Consider the following 13,799-nt stretch of genomic DNA (forward strand, 5'->3'; position numbering starts at 1 on the left):
ACAGTTAGTAGGACTACATGATAAATGACAATAATACAGTCATAAAATAGACTACAATTACAGGACTACAAATTTTAGTTACTGCTGAAATTGCAAGAATAGAGAAGAGTGGAGCAGAGGAGGACAGAATAATTTGCTTTTGGGCCTTACTACAAAAGGATTAAAAAGAAAAAGAAATTGACAACAAGCCAGCAACAACATAACAGATACCACTACCAGTACTTTGTTCATTCCAGAAGAAGAAGAAGAAGCAGGCGTCTATAGGAAGTCTTACCTATATCTGTGAGGTACTCCTCTCTTACTTTGATTTTCAAAGGCTGAAGGCAGAAAAAAGATACACAGAAATTAGTCAGAGGAATTGTAGACTGGAAGAAATAAATGAGACACTGCAAAAGAAGAACAGGTTCATAGCATTTTCATGTCATAATTATACTGGCTAAAATAATTGCAATTGACTAATAATAATAATACAAATATGATATAAATATATAATAAATTATAAGCCCTAACCCCTACATACATAAAATAATACATTATAAGGTTGCATATTTGAAGAATAACAAATAATTGTGGCAAATCTGGAAATCCAGACACTCATGTGAGGATATTCACGATTATCCTGTTTTTTTTATTGCAATAAAATATAAAATCTTTTAACCTAGGAAACCTACGACAGACCCTCAAACACAACAATACCCACAAACATTATAGAGATAAACAGCTATAGTCATTTGTACACGCATACAGTATGTAAAACCAATACGTACTGCGTCAGGGTCCAGGAAGTGGGAGCAAATCTGAGGGGCAAGAGCGCGAGCGTCTTTGGGACTGGAACCTAGGTAGGCCTCCACAGACAAGTAGAACAACTGTCTCACACACACACACACACACACACACACACAAACGTACGTACGTCAATGTATGGCAAGGCTCAAATAATAACACTAAACATTGCTAGATAAAGCAATGACAGGTATATCATATGAATGGAACAGACAGACACTGACCAGTGGATTGGGGTCCAGTAGCTGAGTGAAGACATATCTCATGAACACCGTCATGTGGGCCGGCCGAGACTTTAATAGCTCTATGTCCTGGAACGGACCGTCCATCTGAAGGGGGGATTTAAGAGGGAGAGAGAGTGCGACAGTGAGAGAAAGACAGAAATTGGGGGTTGGACAGGAAGGAGAGCAAATGGGACGAGGAAGACGAGAGACAAGAGATGGAGGAGTGGATAATGATGTTGAGCGAGGAATTATGCAGTAAAGGGGCTCGCTCATGACGGGGGTGGGGTGGGAGGGGATGTTACCTCATTGAAGGCATAGCCATCATCCTCTTCCTCCTCTTCCTCAGGGCCAATGATCTGTGCTTTCCCACCCTTCAGATAAACACACATAAAATGACTGATGTCAGGAGCTGCGATTGTCATATGAAGTGAAGGACAGTAGCTCTGCAAGTTCCTTCCACTGCTCGTGTCTGCATGCATGATGTGAGTCAGGAGGGTATTCAAAGTGTTAACTTATGTTGCTCCTCTATCGTGCACTTTACGGTACTACCCACACTGGGGTTAAACGCACGCGCAGTGAGCGCTGTTGTTGAGATGAAAATATGGAGGGAACGGGTGTTGTTGTTCTACTGCCTGTACACTGTGAACAAAGTGAGTTAAAAGGAATAAACGTTGTGTTTATTAAGTCGAAGTCAGCACAAAGTGTCTGCTGTGCGTATATGTGCGCCAGAGAGACAGAGGCAGGAGACACCAAGAGAGAGACACTATGAGAATTATGAAGAACAAAGGGAAAACGGAAAGCCACAGAGACGAGACACAAAGACAAAACAGTGGCCGGCGATGTCAGTCTCACCGGATCAGAGGTCATGTGTGTGTCGGAGCCCTGTCGCCTGTGTTGGGGGGTCCTGAAGGAGGTGGAGGTGGATGAACAGGGGGAGGAGTGGGGGCTCTCACAGGCCTGGGGAGGAGCAGGGGAGGGGGGTGGGGGGTTGTAATGATTGGGAATGTCACATATGTGCCAGGGCTGCACAGTCCATCAATGAGCATGATCTTAACGGCAAAGGACGACTTCAGTTGTCATGGGTTACAATTAACGCATTCCATTTGGTACCCCCCCGCTGTGTCAAAATCAAGCTTACAAACTGTGCTAAATCAGCAGGTGAGCATCGTTACCAATCATAGACATGCAACATCCACAGAGTGCACTGACGAATCAGAGGCCAACTGGTAGTGCCAAACATGAAACGCGAACCGGACATTATTTCATACAGTTAGGCTATCTGATCCCTGTAAAAACAGATACACTTGCTTTGTTTTGCAAAAGATGTCTGACCTGACCCCGCTTGTATTTTATTTATCACACAATAAGGAAAATGATCACAATCATCATTCTGATCATAATTGTGCAACCCTAGCAACATTACAAACACACGAGTGTCGAGTGTCATTTCGTTGCAGCTTACCTCCATGTCTCCTTCACTGGAGTCCACTGACAATCGACCTGCAAAAAAGACAACATACTTTTTACAACCAGTGCCCAGTTCAATCCCCCATGCTTTACAGTAACACAAATACATCATTAATATCTGGATTAAACCCCCCTACAGTAAGTTTTACATCCTGGTTTCCCCCAAAATGTTCTCACCAAACAACATAAACACACTGTAAATGAAGAATAACATAACAGGATTACCAACCTTCTCCTGCAATGAGATAGTTGGTCACAGATTCTGACCGGGTTCCCTCCTTCAGAAACAGAGGAGGATTCAGTTAAAGGATGTTGAAAGGCGTCTATCCATGCATTTGCTTACATTTTGGTATGCTTTAACACTAACAGCATAGAGTAGTGGTCCTTTTCAGGCGGTGAACCCCCAAAATAATCATATTTGAACTGAACCCCCACCCTGATAAGTATTTGGAATTGTAGGAGTTGAGGCATGACATTTAGTTTGACTCTGTTCCACAGATAAAGTCAAAATAGCCGATCTACAAGCTCACAACGCCTCACAACGTGAGGCGTTGCGAGCTTGTACAGTAGATCTAATATTTTCAAAATTTCTGCCTCTTTCTTATATAAATTTGACAATTTGGCCAATGTTTGACCAATTTTTATAGTAGAGTTTGTTTAATTAATTAATTTTGATACAGTAATTTTTTTCTTATTAACTCTTTGACTGCCAGAGTATTTTCATAAAGTACTCCCCCAGTGCCAGCAATTTGTGTTTTTTTATTTTTATATTTTGAAATTTTTCATGAAAATAATTTATCAGAGTGAATTTTAAAGACACAGCACAAATCCGCCACTAGAGAGCAGCACATGACAGCTTGATCAGGTCGTTGGCTCACTGACACCCTTCTTGAGAGATTAAACAGTGAAATACATCAAAACGGATGTGACGTGGTCTCAGATTGTCCGATCGGCCAAAATTACGATGTGATACACGACGGCGATGACTGATCGTCACCCAGACCATAGATTATAGAAGAGAACATGTCCGTTCGTTTGATATACCGTGTGAAAAAACGTTTGTTTACCTATTCTGGACGAAAATGACCGGGGGGAAAAAAAACTAAAACCGGAAACGGAACCCAGGTCATGAAACCGGATGCAGATGTGGGTGAAGTAAGTGGAACTCGAAAATAACATTGAATATTAAGCAGCATAGCGCAATCAGAGATTAAACAATGAACGCGCATCCAACGCGTCAAACGCGTCGACGGCGTGGGTGGATTAAGTAGTAATTGACGCGTTTTCGCTTTACTGTCATCTAGGGACTCCCCCAAAATCATGTGGGGACCCCCCTGGGGGTCCTGGCCCACAGATTGAGAACCACTGGCATAGAGTACAAGACAATCAACATTGTAGATTGTAGATTAATTAAAAACACATTGACAACAAGTCCTCCTCACCAGATCCTGCTGAATCTTGACCCGCACTTGGTGAGCCCGCCTCTTGGCACTTGTGATTCTCTCCTCCAGCGATGGAGAGGGGTTCCGAGACAACTCCTCCATCAAGTCCTGTTGATAGGTCAGGGATATGTGATTATTAGTCATGACTGGCCATGAAAAGCCCCAGTAGGTCAACATATGTCAACTTTGATGCTAATTGGTTGAAGCAAAGAGTGAATTAATCGATTAACTCGATTAATTTTAGGCCCTGTTAAGGTTGTTCAGCTTTATCTAGAACACTATTACAGCGTGTGTGTGTGTGTGTGTGTGTGTGTGTGTGTGTGTGTGTGTGTGTGTGTGTGTGGTACCTGGAGCTCCGCCTCTCCCTGCTGCAACATTTTCCTGAGGATCTCACTGGCCTGTTTCTGTACCTGCGGGTCCTAAACGATACATTTACAAGATTTATGAGGAAAACTGTTCAACACTTTTGTTTCAATGTGTATGTGTGTGGGTGCCTCAGAATCACCTGTAGTGGTTTGGGTCCAGTGATTCTTTGGGAAGGGGTGCTGCTCAGCCCGGAGGGCAGCGGCGGAGGAGGAGGGGGCGGGGCCTCCCCGCCCAGAGAGGTCCTCTGATTGGGTAAGAGATCAGTGGGGAGGGGCTCTAGGGGCAGGGCAGCAGCCGAAGGGGGCGGCCCTTGTAGTGTGAGAGCGACATAAGTCCCAGCTGGAGGATGACATGGAGAAATATGTTTTAAAAAATGCAGTAATGACATTATTGGCCACCATAGTAAAGAATAGGAGGGAAAGGGGCTAGGCTGTGTAATACTAAAAAGATCCAAAATGTCAAGTACTTATGAAGTTGTAACAACACAGTAGCGTGTACCAAAGTCTTAGCTTGTACTGACATTATGGTTTAGGCTTTTGAATTACAAGCATTTTGTTGCCATTTCACAGTTGTCTGTACTCACATTTGATGAGCTTCACCACCTCTTGATGAGACATGGAGGACACCAGAGAGCCGTTCACCTGATTGAGAGACAGAGAGATGAAGAAAGTGTGCAGGAAATTAAATTATCCCAACAACTAAGCCTTCTACTGTAAGGCTCAGTATATATGCAAGCAGTCTAGGCTAGGCGCAGGGGTGAGCTCTAGGGGGTGCTGCTCAGGGGGTCGGCGACCCCCTAGCTCTGGCACTATGGGGGCTCGCGCGAGCAAGCACCGTCAGCGGCGGTCTTTAACACCTTAAAGTTTAAACAATAGCCTCTCAAGGTTCGCGCCGTCAGCGGCGAGCCGTTCTCAATAGCCTCTACCTGGCTGCTTTGCATAACATTAGGCTACTCGAGAAAAGCCATGGACTTGAATTGAATGTGTTACATTCCTCTCACAATGAGAGACACCAGTCTCTGCACTGTAGAGTGTGAAGTTCTCTGAGACAAGACAAAGACAAGTTGTCTGATTATTTTAACTACTTATGTGTGGGTGAGTCTATGTAAAGGGCTTTTATATAAAACTAAAAGGAAAATAAAATAATTAATTAATTGAAACAAAAATAAAAACAACAAATTAACAATGCAACTAAATAATAAGAGATATAATTACATTAAAAATCACATGTTGAATACAGTATTTCAACTATAGCACTGAGCTGATCGGCTATGTGCACATGCGTGCACGTGACGTCATAAAATAGAGCCCCCATAGCTCAAAAATTCACTGCTCACCACTAGCTAGGGGTTCACAAACTTTTCCATGCTAAAGACCCTCAAATAGCCATAGCCTCTGGCTGTGGCCAGTCTGGCCACCCTATCTGGAAATAGCTTCCAATACACTTTATTTATAGAGCACATTTAAAACAACAGTGTTGAACTAAAGTACTGTACACTCAGTAACGAAATACTAAAATAAAGAAGAGCAAAAAACAACACACAATAAACAGGACAACATTTGACACAATGCCTGGAGGCTTTAAAAAATAAAATAAAAGGTAAAACTATACTTGGCTTCCCTATGTTTAAATTCCCAATTGTTTTTTAAATGTTTGACAATAACAAAATTACATTTATGAATATTCTTTATGTTTTGATTTATTTTTCTCTCCTTTCTAGGGGTGTGCCGATACACTAATTTCACCAAACGACATACGATACGGTATTTGGCTCACAACTTCGATACGATACGATACGCACTTTTTTATTATGAAAAATATATGGGGGAGAAAAAAAGCAAATGCAAACAAATAATTCTGTTTTTGCATTATTCAGACTTTGCATTATTCAGATTCAGATTTTTTATTATGAAAAATATATGGGGGAGAAAAAAAGCAAATGCAAACAAATAATTCTGTTTTTGCATTATTCAGACTTTGCATTATTCAGATTCAGATTTTCAGCTACAATAGCCGTTTAGAATCCAAATAGGGCAATAGTGTGACACCTGACCCGAAAAAAAAACAACATGTTGTCACCCTTTTCAACCGGGGCTGTTTTGCATGCCTGATTATTATTATATAAAAAAGAAAAAAGAAAAGAAAAAAGAATCGTATCGATTATATCGATATATCGCGGGACGATATATCGGCACACCCCTACTCCTTTCCAATTCTGAAAACCTGTGGTGTTTATTTTTATGTGTTTATATTATTGATATAATGCTAAGCATTTAAGCTGTAACTGCTGTAACAAACCAAGCATGTTGAAACAAACAAAAAAGAATTACCTTTATGATTCGATCCCCTTCGTGGACTCCTGCCTTGACCGCTGCTCCGCCTGTAAGGAAAGTCAGAGTTACAACAAGGTGAGGCTCAGAAGAAAGAGTCCCAAGAAGAAGACCAAAAGAATGAATAAGAAATGCAACGGACCTGGGCGGACGTTTTGAACCAGCTTGATCCTCTCTCCACACACGGTGAAGCCGAAGCCAAGCTGGTCCTTCTGAACCACCACACATCTCTGGATGAGACCCGGACCTGGGGGGGCGAGGAGAGGGGGGGGGGGGCATGACATGTTAGCCAAGCAGACCCAACTCTAAAGTCTACATTGTATAAGGAACTGAACTGAACAGTTCAGTGCATGAAAAATGACATGATTAGTTCAGGTACTATATAGTTGATGAGTGTAGTTATTTGCAGTGTTACACAGAGGTGGAGCAACGACAAAAACAACAGAGTTGATGAGGGGATTATGGGGAAAATAAACAATAATTTAATCAAATAAAAAACATAACCAGCAATGACACAGCTGAGGTGGAGGAACGAGATGACGCCAAACAACCCAAAAATTGTAACTAGCTTGTAGATCTGCTATTTTCAGCAAAGATATTTAATGTAGGGCGACAACAGAGAATACACCAGCATAGAGCCTTGAGGGACTCCGCTCAACCATATGGGGTTTTTAAGTGGTTAAACTTGAAGCCCTACCAGTGCTCTCAAATGGGATGTCAGCTGTTGTCTCCCTCTGCTGGGTGCCAGAGGACTTGCGCTCCGAGTCCCCAATGGTCAGGCTGCTTAACCTGTGAAAGGAGGGGACAAGAGGAGACACAATCTCAGTATGGATGGACCGGCTGAGGAAAAAAGTAACTAGGAGAGAGAAGGAAAGAGGTGTAAGAGTTCAGAACAGAGATGGGAGTGTCATGGGATTTAGCATATGGTCAGATGTACAGAGTACAAGAGGGAGGGAGGGAAAGGAAGGGAGAAAACAGAAAAGTGAAAGTGCCGAGATGAAGGAGTGAGTGAGTGAGAGACTGCAAAAAACAGAGACTAGAAATGAGGATGGAACAGGTGCACAAAACAGAGAAACAGACATGGGAGCTGGAATGGGGGGGTGGGTATTATGGAAAACGTCTAGTCCAGGTATGGTTAATAGAACGTTGGTGATAAATTAATGTCGTCTAAGCCTATCACTTTTGATTGCCCCTAATGTGTTCAACCTTTTAATCCAATCATAAACAAAGAAATATGATGTAACTCAAATAAAAATGAAGCAGCAGGAAATGCAGCTCAGGTCTTTTTAGCAAGGTCAACAAGTAAGATCTACCGTGGTTCTCAAACTTTTTGGGCTCAGGGCACCCCAATACATCCTTTACTACTTTGACATTTAGCATCAACTGTACTGTAACCCTACTATAACCATTTGTGTCTTTGTAATGACTATTATTATAAGATGATGATGGTGACCACAACATGCAAATGACCGTGCACAGTTGAAAGGAGGCTGCGTCTCCTGTCCATGGTGCTAATTTGTTGATGTTTTTGTTTATTGTTATTGGACTTAACACTGTTCTTGCATTGTTATCCAGGGCGACTGTGGCCTATTTATGCATTCATTCAGTAGCAGCCTTGGCAGTTGTATGTATTTTATTCGCTGCCGGGCTACATTGTTAAAGTCACTCAGCTAGATGAGAGTATCAATGTCACGTTTCTGTCCTAATTAAAACATTGTAGGAACACAATTCATCTCCATCTACACTGTAAGTATAGTGCAGTCAGTGTTGCTTAAAATGCTTTCTTATAGCTTTCCAATTAGATCTTTCCTTTGTATCCCCCCCACAACAGGTATATATGGTACAATCTGTCGCTGATGTAAACATTATGACTGAAAGAGTGAGATAGCAAAAGAATGAACGTGTGAGAGGCAGAGCGACAAAAACAGACAGAGAGATAAGGTGGACACAGAGCAGTGGTGAAACACTAGACATGGCGCTGACACAGTTACAAGCAATACTACTTGGCCTTTCATAAAGAGGCATTTAGAGCAGTAAGGAAAGCAGTCAGTCAGACTCACCAAGCAGCGAAAGGGCTGAAAGCGAGGCATGGGCAGAAAAAGTTGGGGGCAGGGAGAGAATGAGAGAAAGAAAGGAAGAAGGAAAAAACACACACACACACACACACACACACACACAAAGAAGAAGAAAGCAGACATTAAGTATGAGGTGCAGTCTAGAAGAAGCAGAACAGTGAGAGCATGCACAAATATAAAAAAGGTCAAAAGATGTCCTTTACATCCCACTAGGGCTGCACAATTAATCCAAAATAACAGAAAATTTGTGATTTTAGTTTTTTCAATCGTGAAACTTGTCAATTAGGCAAATTCACAATGTTATTTGGTCAGCTGCTGCAGTGCACTGTGCCCTTTTCTCCTTACCCTTACGCAAAGATTAATAACCAGTACTACATTGTACAACCCATCTTCCCATCCATCAGGCTCACAGAGGTACAATGAAAATACAGAAGACATTGGATATTTCACCGAATATGACACAGAAGCACAATGAGCAACAAAAGCATTTTCCACCAAAATAATCTACATTAATAATTGTGATTATTAATTGTGATTACAATATTCAGCAAAAATAATAGGGATTATCTTTTTAATCATAATCGTGCAGCCCTGCATAGTACCACACGCATCTTCTATAGGCTTAATGATTGTCAACACAGACGACATTTACATGGACTGCAATGATCTGACTGGGCTTATCTTAAATATAAGACAATATTTTGATTAATAAGCTGTGCTTATAAAACTATCCCACTCATTTTCCTTTTTACATGCCAAAGAGTATTGCCCGGTTGATGACTGAAGATGACCCCCTGAACAGCACGATAGCAACTGCTTTTTAGAGCCAGATGATGCATCGGTCTGCCAATATTGACTTATTGCAGATATATTGCTATGGGCATATAATGCATGTTGTTCGATTTACAATACTATACCCAGCCAGCACGCAATAGCACATCACAGCTGAGTGTTGACTTGAATGACTTGCCAATGGGTTTGTGAAATACATGGAACGTCAATGAACAATGGCCCCATCATTTTCTGTTTTCAATATAAACCCTGTCAACTGTCATGTGACTCATGCTTATTACACTTACTTGCTGTGTTAGTTACTGTAGCTAGTTGATTTGATTAAATCTTTGTGCAAATATGGGCCTGGTATCGATATCAGATTTTTTTCCCTCCAAATATCAATATTGGCCACATTAATTCATTAGTGGTAGAGGTGTAAATTTTTTCATCTTCCAGTGGTTGCAAACTTATTCAGACACACACACCCTTTTATAACCCTCTTCCTTCATGAAAATATCCCCATTATAAAATTTGAACCCATCCAAAAACTTCACAATATCCCCTTTCCCTCAAAATCCTGCACATGGTCTTGTCTGGTCTTTTTCATTTCTAAACAAGTGCACAACCGTTGGAAGGCAGAGCATGCAGCACAAGGCAGTATGTGAAATGCTGAAATGCTGCAAAACATCTGACACAGAGTCATAGTTTGATTAAGGTGCAGACCTTATATTGAGACAAATTTGATTACTCCACATTACTCCACACACTTAATTGAATTATGCCTAGTCTGACCATGCCCTTATTTGGGTTAAGGTCATCACAAAATACTGTTCACAAGGCAATTTCCTACTCAGACCATTGTCTTAATCTGGTTAATATTGAATATTGCAGTCCTTGTAACGGTAGTCACTCTGGCTTGCCCATGTTACGTATTCAATATTCAATTAGTACTTCCCGGTCCCCCCACTGTTTTCATGCAGCAGGGGTGGTATTTTAGTGTCCACTCCATTCCACTTACAGTTTAATTATTTTACTGTAGGTTGAAAAGCTAATTATATTATTAAACATACATCTGTATACGCAGGTGTTTTTTTTGTTCTTTTAATTTGTAGCTGTGGTGCCACACCACTGCAGAATGAAAGCAGAGGAAATGTGTTAATGTTCTCAGTACCGACACCCCTATCATTCCATGACGAGGACTCCCACTGGACAGCTGTCCTACCTGAGCAGGTGGGAGGGTTTCGTATTGGCTGGCCCACTGTTACATAACATACACAGACACAGGAAGTAGTGTAGGAAGGAGACAACAAGACAATTGACAGCAAGACAAACAGCAAAAGAGACATCCTTCCAACACAGCAGGACAGATGATCACAGCCACAGTTGGGGCTAATGTTGGTCAGTCACCAACAGCAAACAAGCTAAACGAGCAAGATCACCACAAACAGATCTACGCACAGAGCAACTAAACAGACAAACGGAATACTTTGCACTCATAGATGAACACTGAACACCAATGAATAATGGGACCTCAACAATATTGCCAATGCAATTCTCTCATCTCTTTCTCCCTCTGTCTCACTGACTCCGTTTCTCTGCCTTGATATTGAAGGGAGCAGCTTTCTGTTGCTTTCTCTCTTTATGCAAAAGAGGGCAGTTTTAGCAACTCTCAGAAGCGGGCTTGCCCGACTTGTTCTTCCCAAAAGGAGCCTGGCCGACTGACAGCGACTCACAAAGATGAAAGAAATTGTAAATTGGTTGAGCTGGGAGAGCTGCATTTTTGGGGGCAAGGTGGTAAAAGTACCGTTATGCCCAGAAACCCAACAGTAATAAAACAAACACAAGAGACTGAAGGCTAGTCTAGCACTACAGAATCAGATTAGCATATCCCTTCAAAGAATGAGACCAATACGCATCTATGGGTAAATGGTATCATAGCTTTAAAGATTAGCCACAAGTAACTGTGCCAAAAGTTTCATTTTTTTGTCAAGTGTTAGTGGAACAATATCTGGAGTTTACAGTATGTCCCTTTACAAATCTGAAAGTACAATATCCTCTCCAGTCTCCATCAGCTGCAACCTAAAAACTGATAGACAGTAAGGTTCCACATCAGCAACAGCACTTTGACTGTGTGCCTTTCTTTCATTCTGGGGTCTTATTTTAACATTCTACCCAACACTCCTCTCTCAAATGGTCAATATACCATCTATTAACTGCTGCTGGGCATTGTGGCTTTGAGCCCAGCACTCCTCCTTACTCTAAATGTTCTTTGGAATATTTGCCAAACAAAAAAACCTCAGCTCAGTCATTCAAATTTGCTCTGGATAAAACCATCAGCCTAAATGTCCCACCAACATTATGCTGCTTGTACATGTATGAGTGAGAAATGTCTAAACATTTAAAGGGACAAACACATATGGTTGGCTGGGGAGGGATCATGCCAAATCCAAGCCCAAACAGCCTTTTTACCTGTCCAGTGTGGAGGTGGGCTGGCGAAGACTCATGTCTGCAGCTTGAGATGGTCGTCCACTCTCAGGTATGACTGACTGAGAGATATCCACAGGCCCAGCTCTGTCACTGGATGACTGGCATCACCATCACTTTCCTCTTCAAGTTTATATCAGTCCACGCTACAGGGGTTCTCCACTGGGCTTCAAACTGGAGTTTAGTGTCCAAAATCTCCCACGCTGTGTGCGTCAGCTAGTGGGAAGGTGGTCTGATTCACTGACTGCTCTGAAGATGCTCTTCATGGTTTCATCCAGTCTAGTGATTCAGGTTTGCAGCAACTGGCAGTTTGGCCAAGGTGCTGCCAGTTAACAAAGTGCCACATCTATCACAGGATGACAGTCAACAAAACACAAGTCCAATATAAGTCCAAGGTCTAATCCTTTCGTCCCCTTACTCTCCTTTTTAATTAGATTGTGCTGGTGCAAATGAATCTAATTCATCAAAGATGGATGAATTCATGAGCAAGTGTGTTGACGGCTTAATGTAAGGTTTCCCTTGTAGTCTCAACTGAAAAAAGAAGAGCTCGGTTCTTCAGAGGTCATCAATTATGAATTACTGGGGGAAGTCTCACTGTGTTGAGAGGTCAACAACTCCCAGGCCATTTGCTGTCTACACGCTTAAACCAAACACAGTTAACACACATTCAGCTGAGCGTACATTGCAGATGTGCAATTCTAAAAATCACCCAAACAGTAGCTTGCGTATAGTCTGTGATGTTATAGTTAAGTTAGCATGTAGGACTATCGTAGTGCAAGTTACTGGCTAATGTGTCCCTGATATCTATCTATTTAACAAACACCTTTACTTATGTGGCTTTGGATAGCGACAGTGGAGACCTAATGGCCCTGAACCTAATGGTTCATTTATTTCGTCAGTTATACCCTTGCATGGCTAACATTGGGCTGGTATTCAGATTCACAAATCAAATATCACAATAGCTTTCTAGTCTCACATGATGGTATCAATATTATATTGATACAGCTGATAAAGTAACTACATCGGTAATACTACTGAGCCTAGAATACATTATATAACAATATAGTAGCAGATAAACGCAGTCCAGTGCTATAGCCACTAGGTCTGATCACCCAATGTAAACAGTGCCAGTGTGTTGGCTCGCATAACTGTAAACAAGCCTCTAATGTTACACTGTGGGGTAATAACATCAGATCCTGCGATTTGTAAAAACCTGTAAGCTTAGCTACGGGACTCGTCTAAAAAACGGAGGCCTTCAAAAGTCATGCACACGATATTTACACAAAACATTAGTTACCCAGAAAACATCAACGACCATCTATAACGAGGCCTGCCGAGCTGCTGGGCCACTGTTGGCAATCCCCGGAGTCGCGTCGGGACCGAGGCCGACCAAGGGCGCTGTCGGTCGGCGTCGACGTGCGCCACCGTGTCGGTCGGTGGTGCGGAACGGCTAACTAGCCAGATAGCTAGCTAGCTCGGCATGCAAAGGCAATGGAAGCCAGCTGCAGCAGCGACGTTGCTTTCCGGCTGCATACGAGCGGTTTATGTGTGATTATCGCAGCATTTGAGATGATTGGAATTTGAGTCCATTGAAATGCTCCCAATGGTTGACATTAAATCCAGTGTCTTGTTGTTTTCCCGTTGCAATGTCTTCTTCTTCTTCTTCTACCACCAACACTGCTTCTTCTTCGTGTCGTTTTAATGAGGATGGGGCATCCGACGTTGTGGCGGAGTACCGCCACCTGCTGCTGCCCTGGAGTGTGAGGATCAGAATTCGACACACAATCACAGTGGTGGAAAAAGTACTCCATTTTTTTTAAACTAAAGTAAAAGTATCAATACTGCAAAGTAGAA

The 13,799-nt window shown here is 42.1% G+C and overlaps 1 protein-coding gene across 3 annotated transcripts in view; it reads right to left on the reverse strand.

Annotated features, from left to right (window-relative positions):
• The window catches only part of arhgef11 (Rho guanine nucleotide exchange factor (GEF) 11), a 38,938-nt gene extending 25,312 nt beyond the window's left edge, over positions 1 to 13,626 (reverse strand). For 2 of the 3 annotated variants that reach the window (XM_080450622.1, XM_080450620.1), the window contains exons 1-16: positions 13,243 to 13,626; positions 11,931 to 12,291; positions 7,310 to 7,401; positions 6,755 to 6,859; positions 6,613 to 6,662; positions 4,866 to 4,923; positions 4,422 to 4,621; positions 4,264 to 4,335; positions 3,917 to 4,024; positions 2,704 to 2,752; positions 2,470 to 2,507; positions 1,860 to 1,964; positions 1,310 to 1,378; positions 1,008 to 1,112; positions 768 to 866; positions 275 to 317 (exon numbers count right to left, since the gene is read on the reverse strand). In XM_080450622.1, coding sequence (XP_080306748.1) covers positions 275 to 317; positions 768 to 866; positions 1,008 to 1,112; positions 1,310 to 1,378; positions 1,860 to 1,964; positions 2,470 to 2,507; positions 2,704 to 2,752; positions 3,917 to 4,024; positions 4,264 to 4,335; positions 4,422 to 4,621; positions 4,866 to 4,923; positions 6,613 to 6,662; positions 6,755 to 6,859; positions 7,310 to 7,401; positions 11,931 to 11,965 — 1,228 coding nt within the window. In that variant the 5' untranslated portion in view covers positions 11,966 to 12,291; positions 13,243 to 13,626. The remainder of the gene's footprint in view (positions 1 to 274; positions 318 to 767; positions 867 to 1,007; positions 1,113 to 1,309; positions 1,379 to 1,859; positions 1,965 to 2,469; positions 2,508 to 2,703; positions 2,753 to 3,916; positions 4,025 to 4,263; positions 4,336 to 4,421; positions 4,622 to 4,865; positions 4,924 to 6,612; positions 6,663 to 6,754; positions 6,860 to 7,309; positions 7,402 to 11,930; positions 12,292 to 13,242) is intronic. The other variant, XM_080450621.1, reaches the window with a different exon arrangement.
• Between the last annotated feature and the right edge of the window lie 173 nt (positions 13,627 to 13,799).

Source organism: Gymnoscopelus braueri (genome assembly GCF_963280865.1).
Source record: "Gymnoscopelus braueri genome assembly, chromosome: 15".
In the NCBI taxonomy this organism is placed as follows: domain Eukaryota; kingdom Metazoa; phylum Chordata; class Actinopteri; order Myctophiformes; family Myctophidae; genus Gymnoscopelus; species Gymnoscopelus braueri.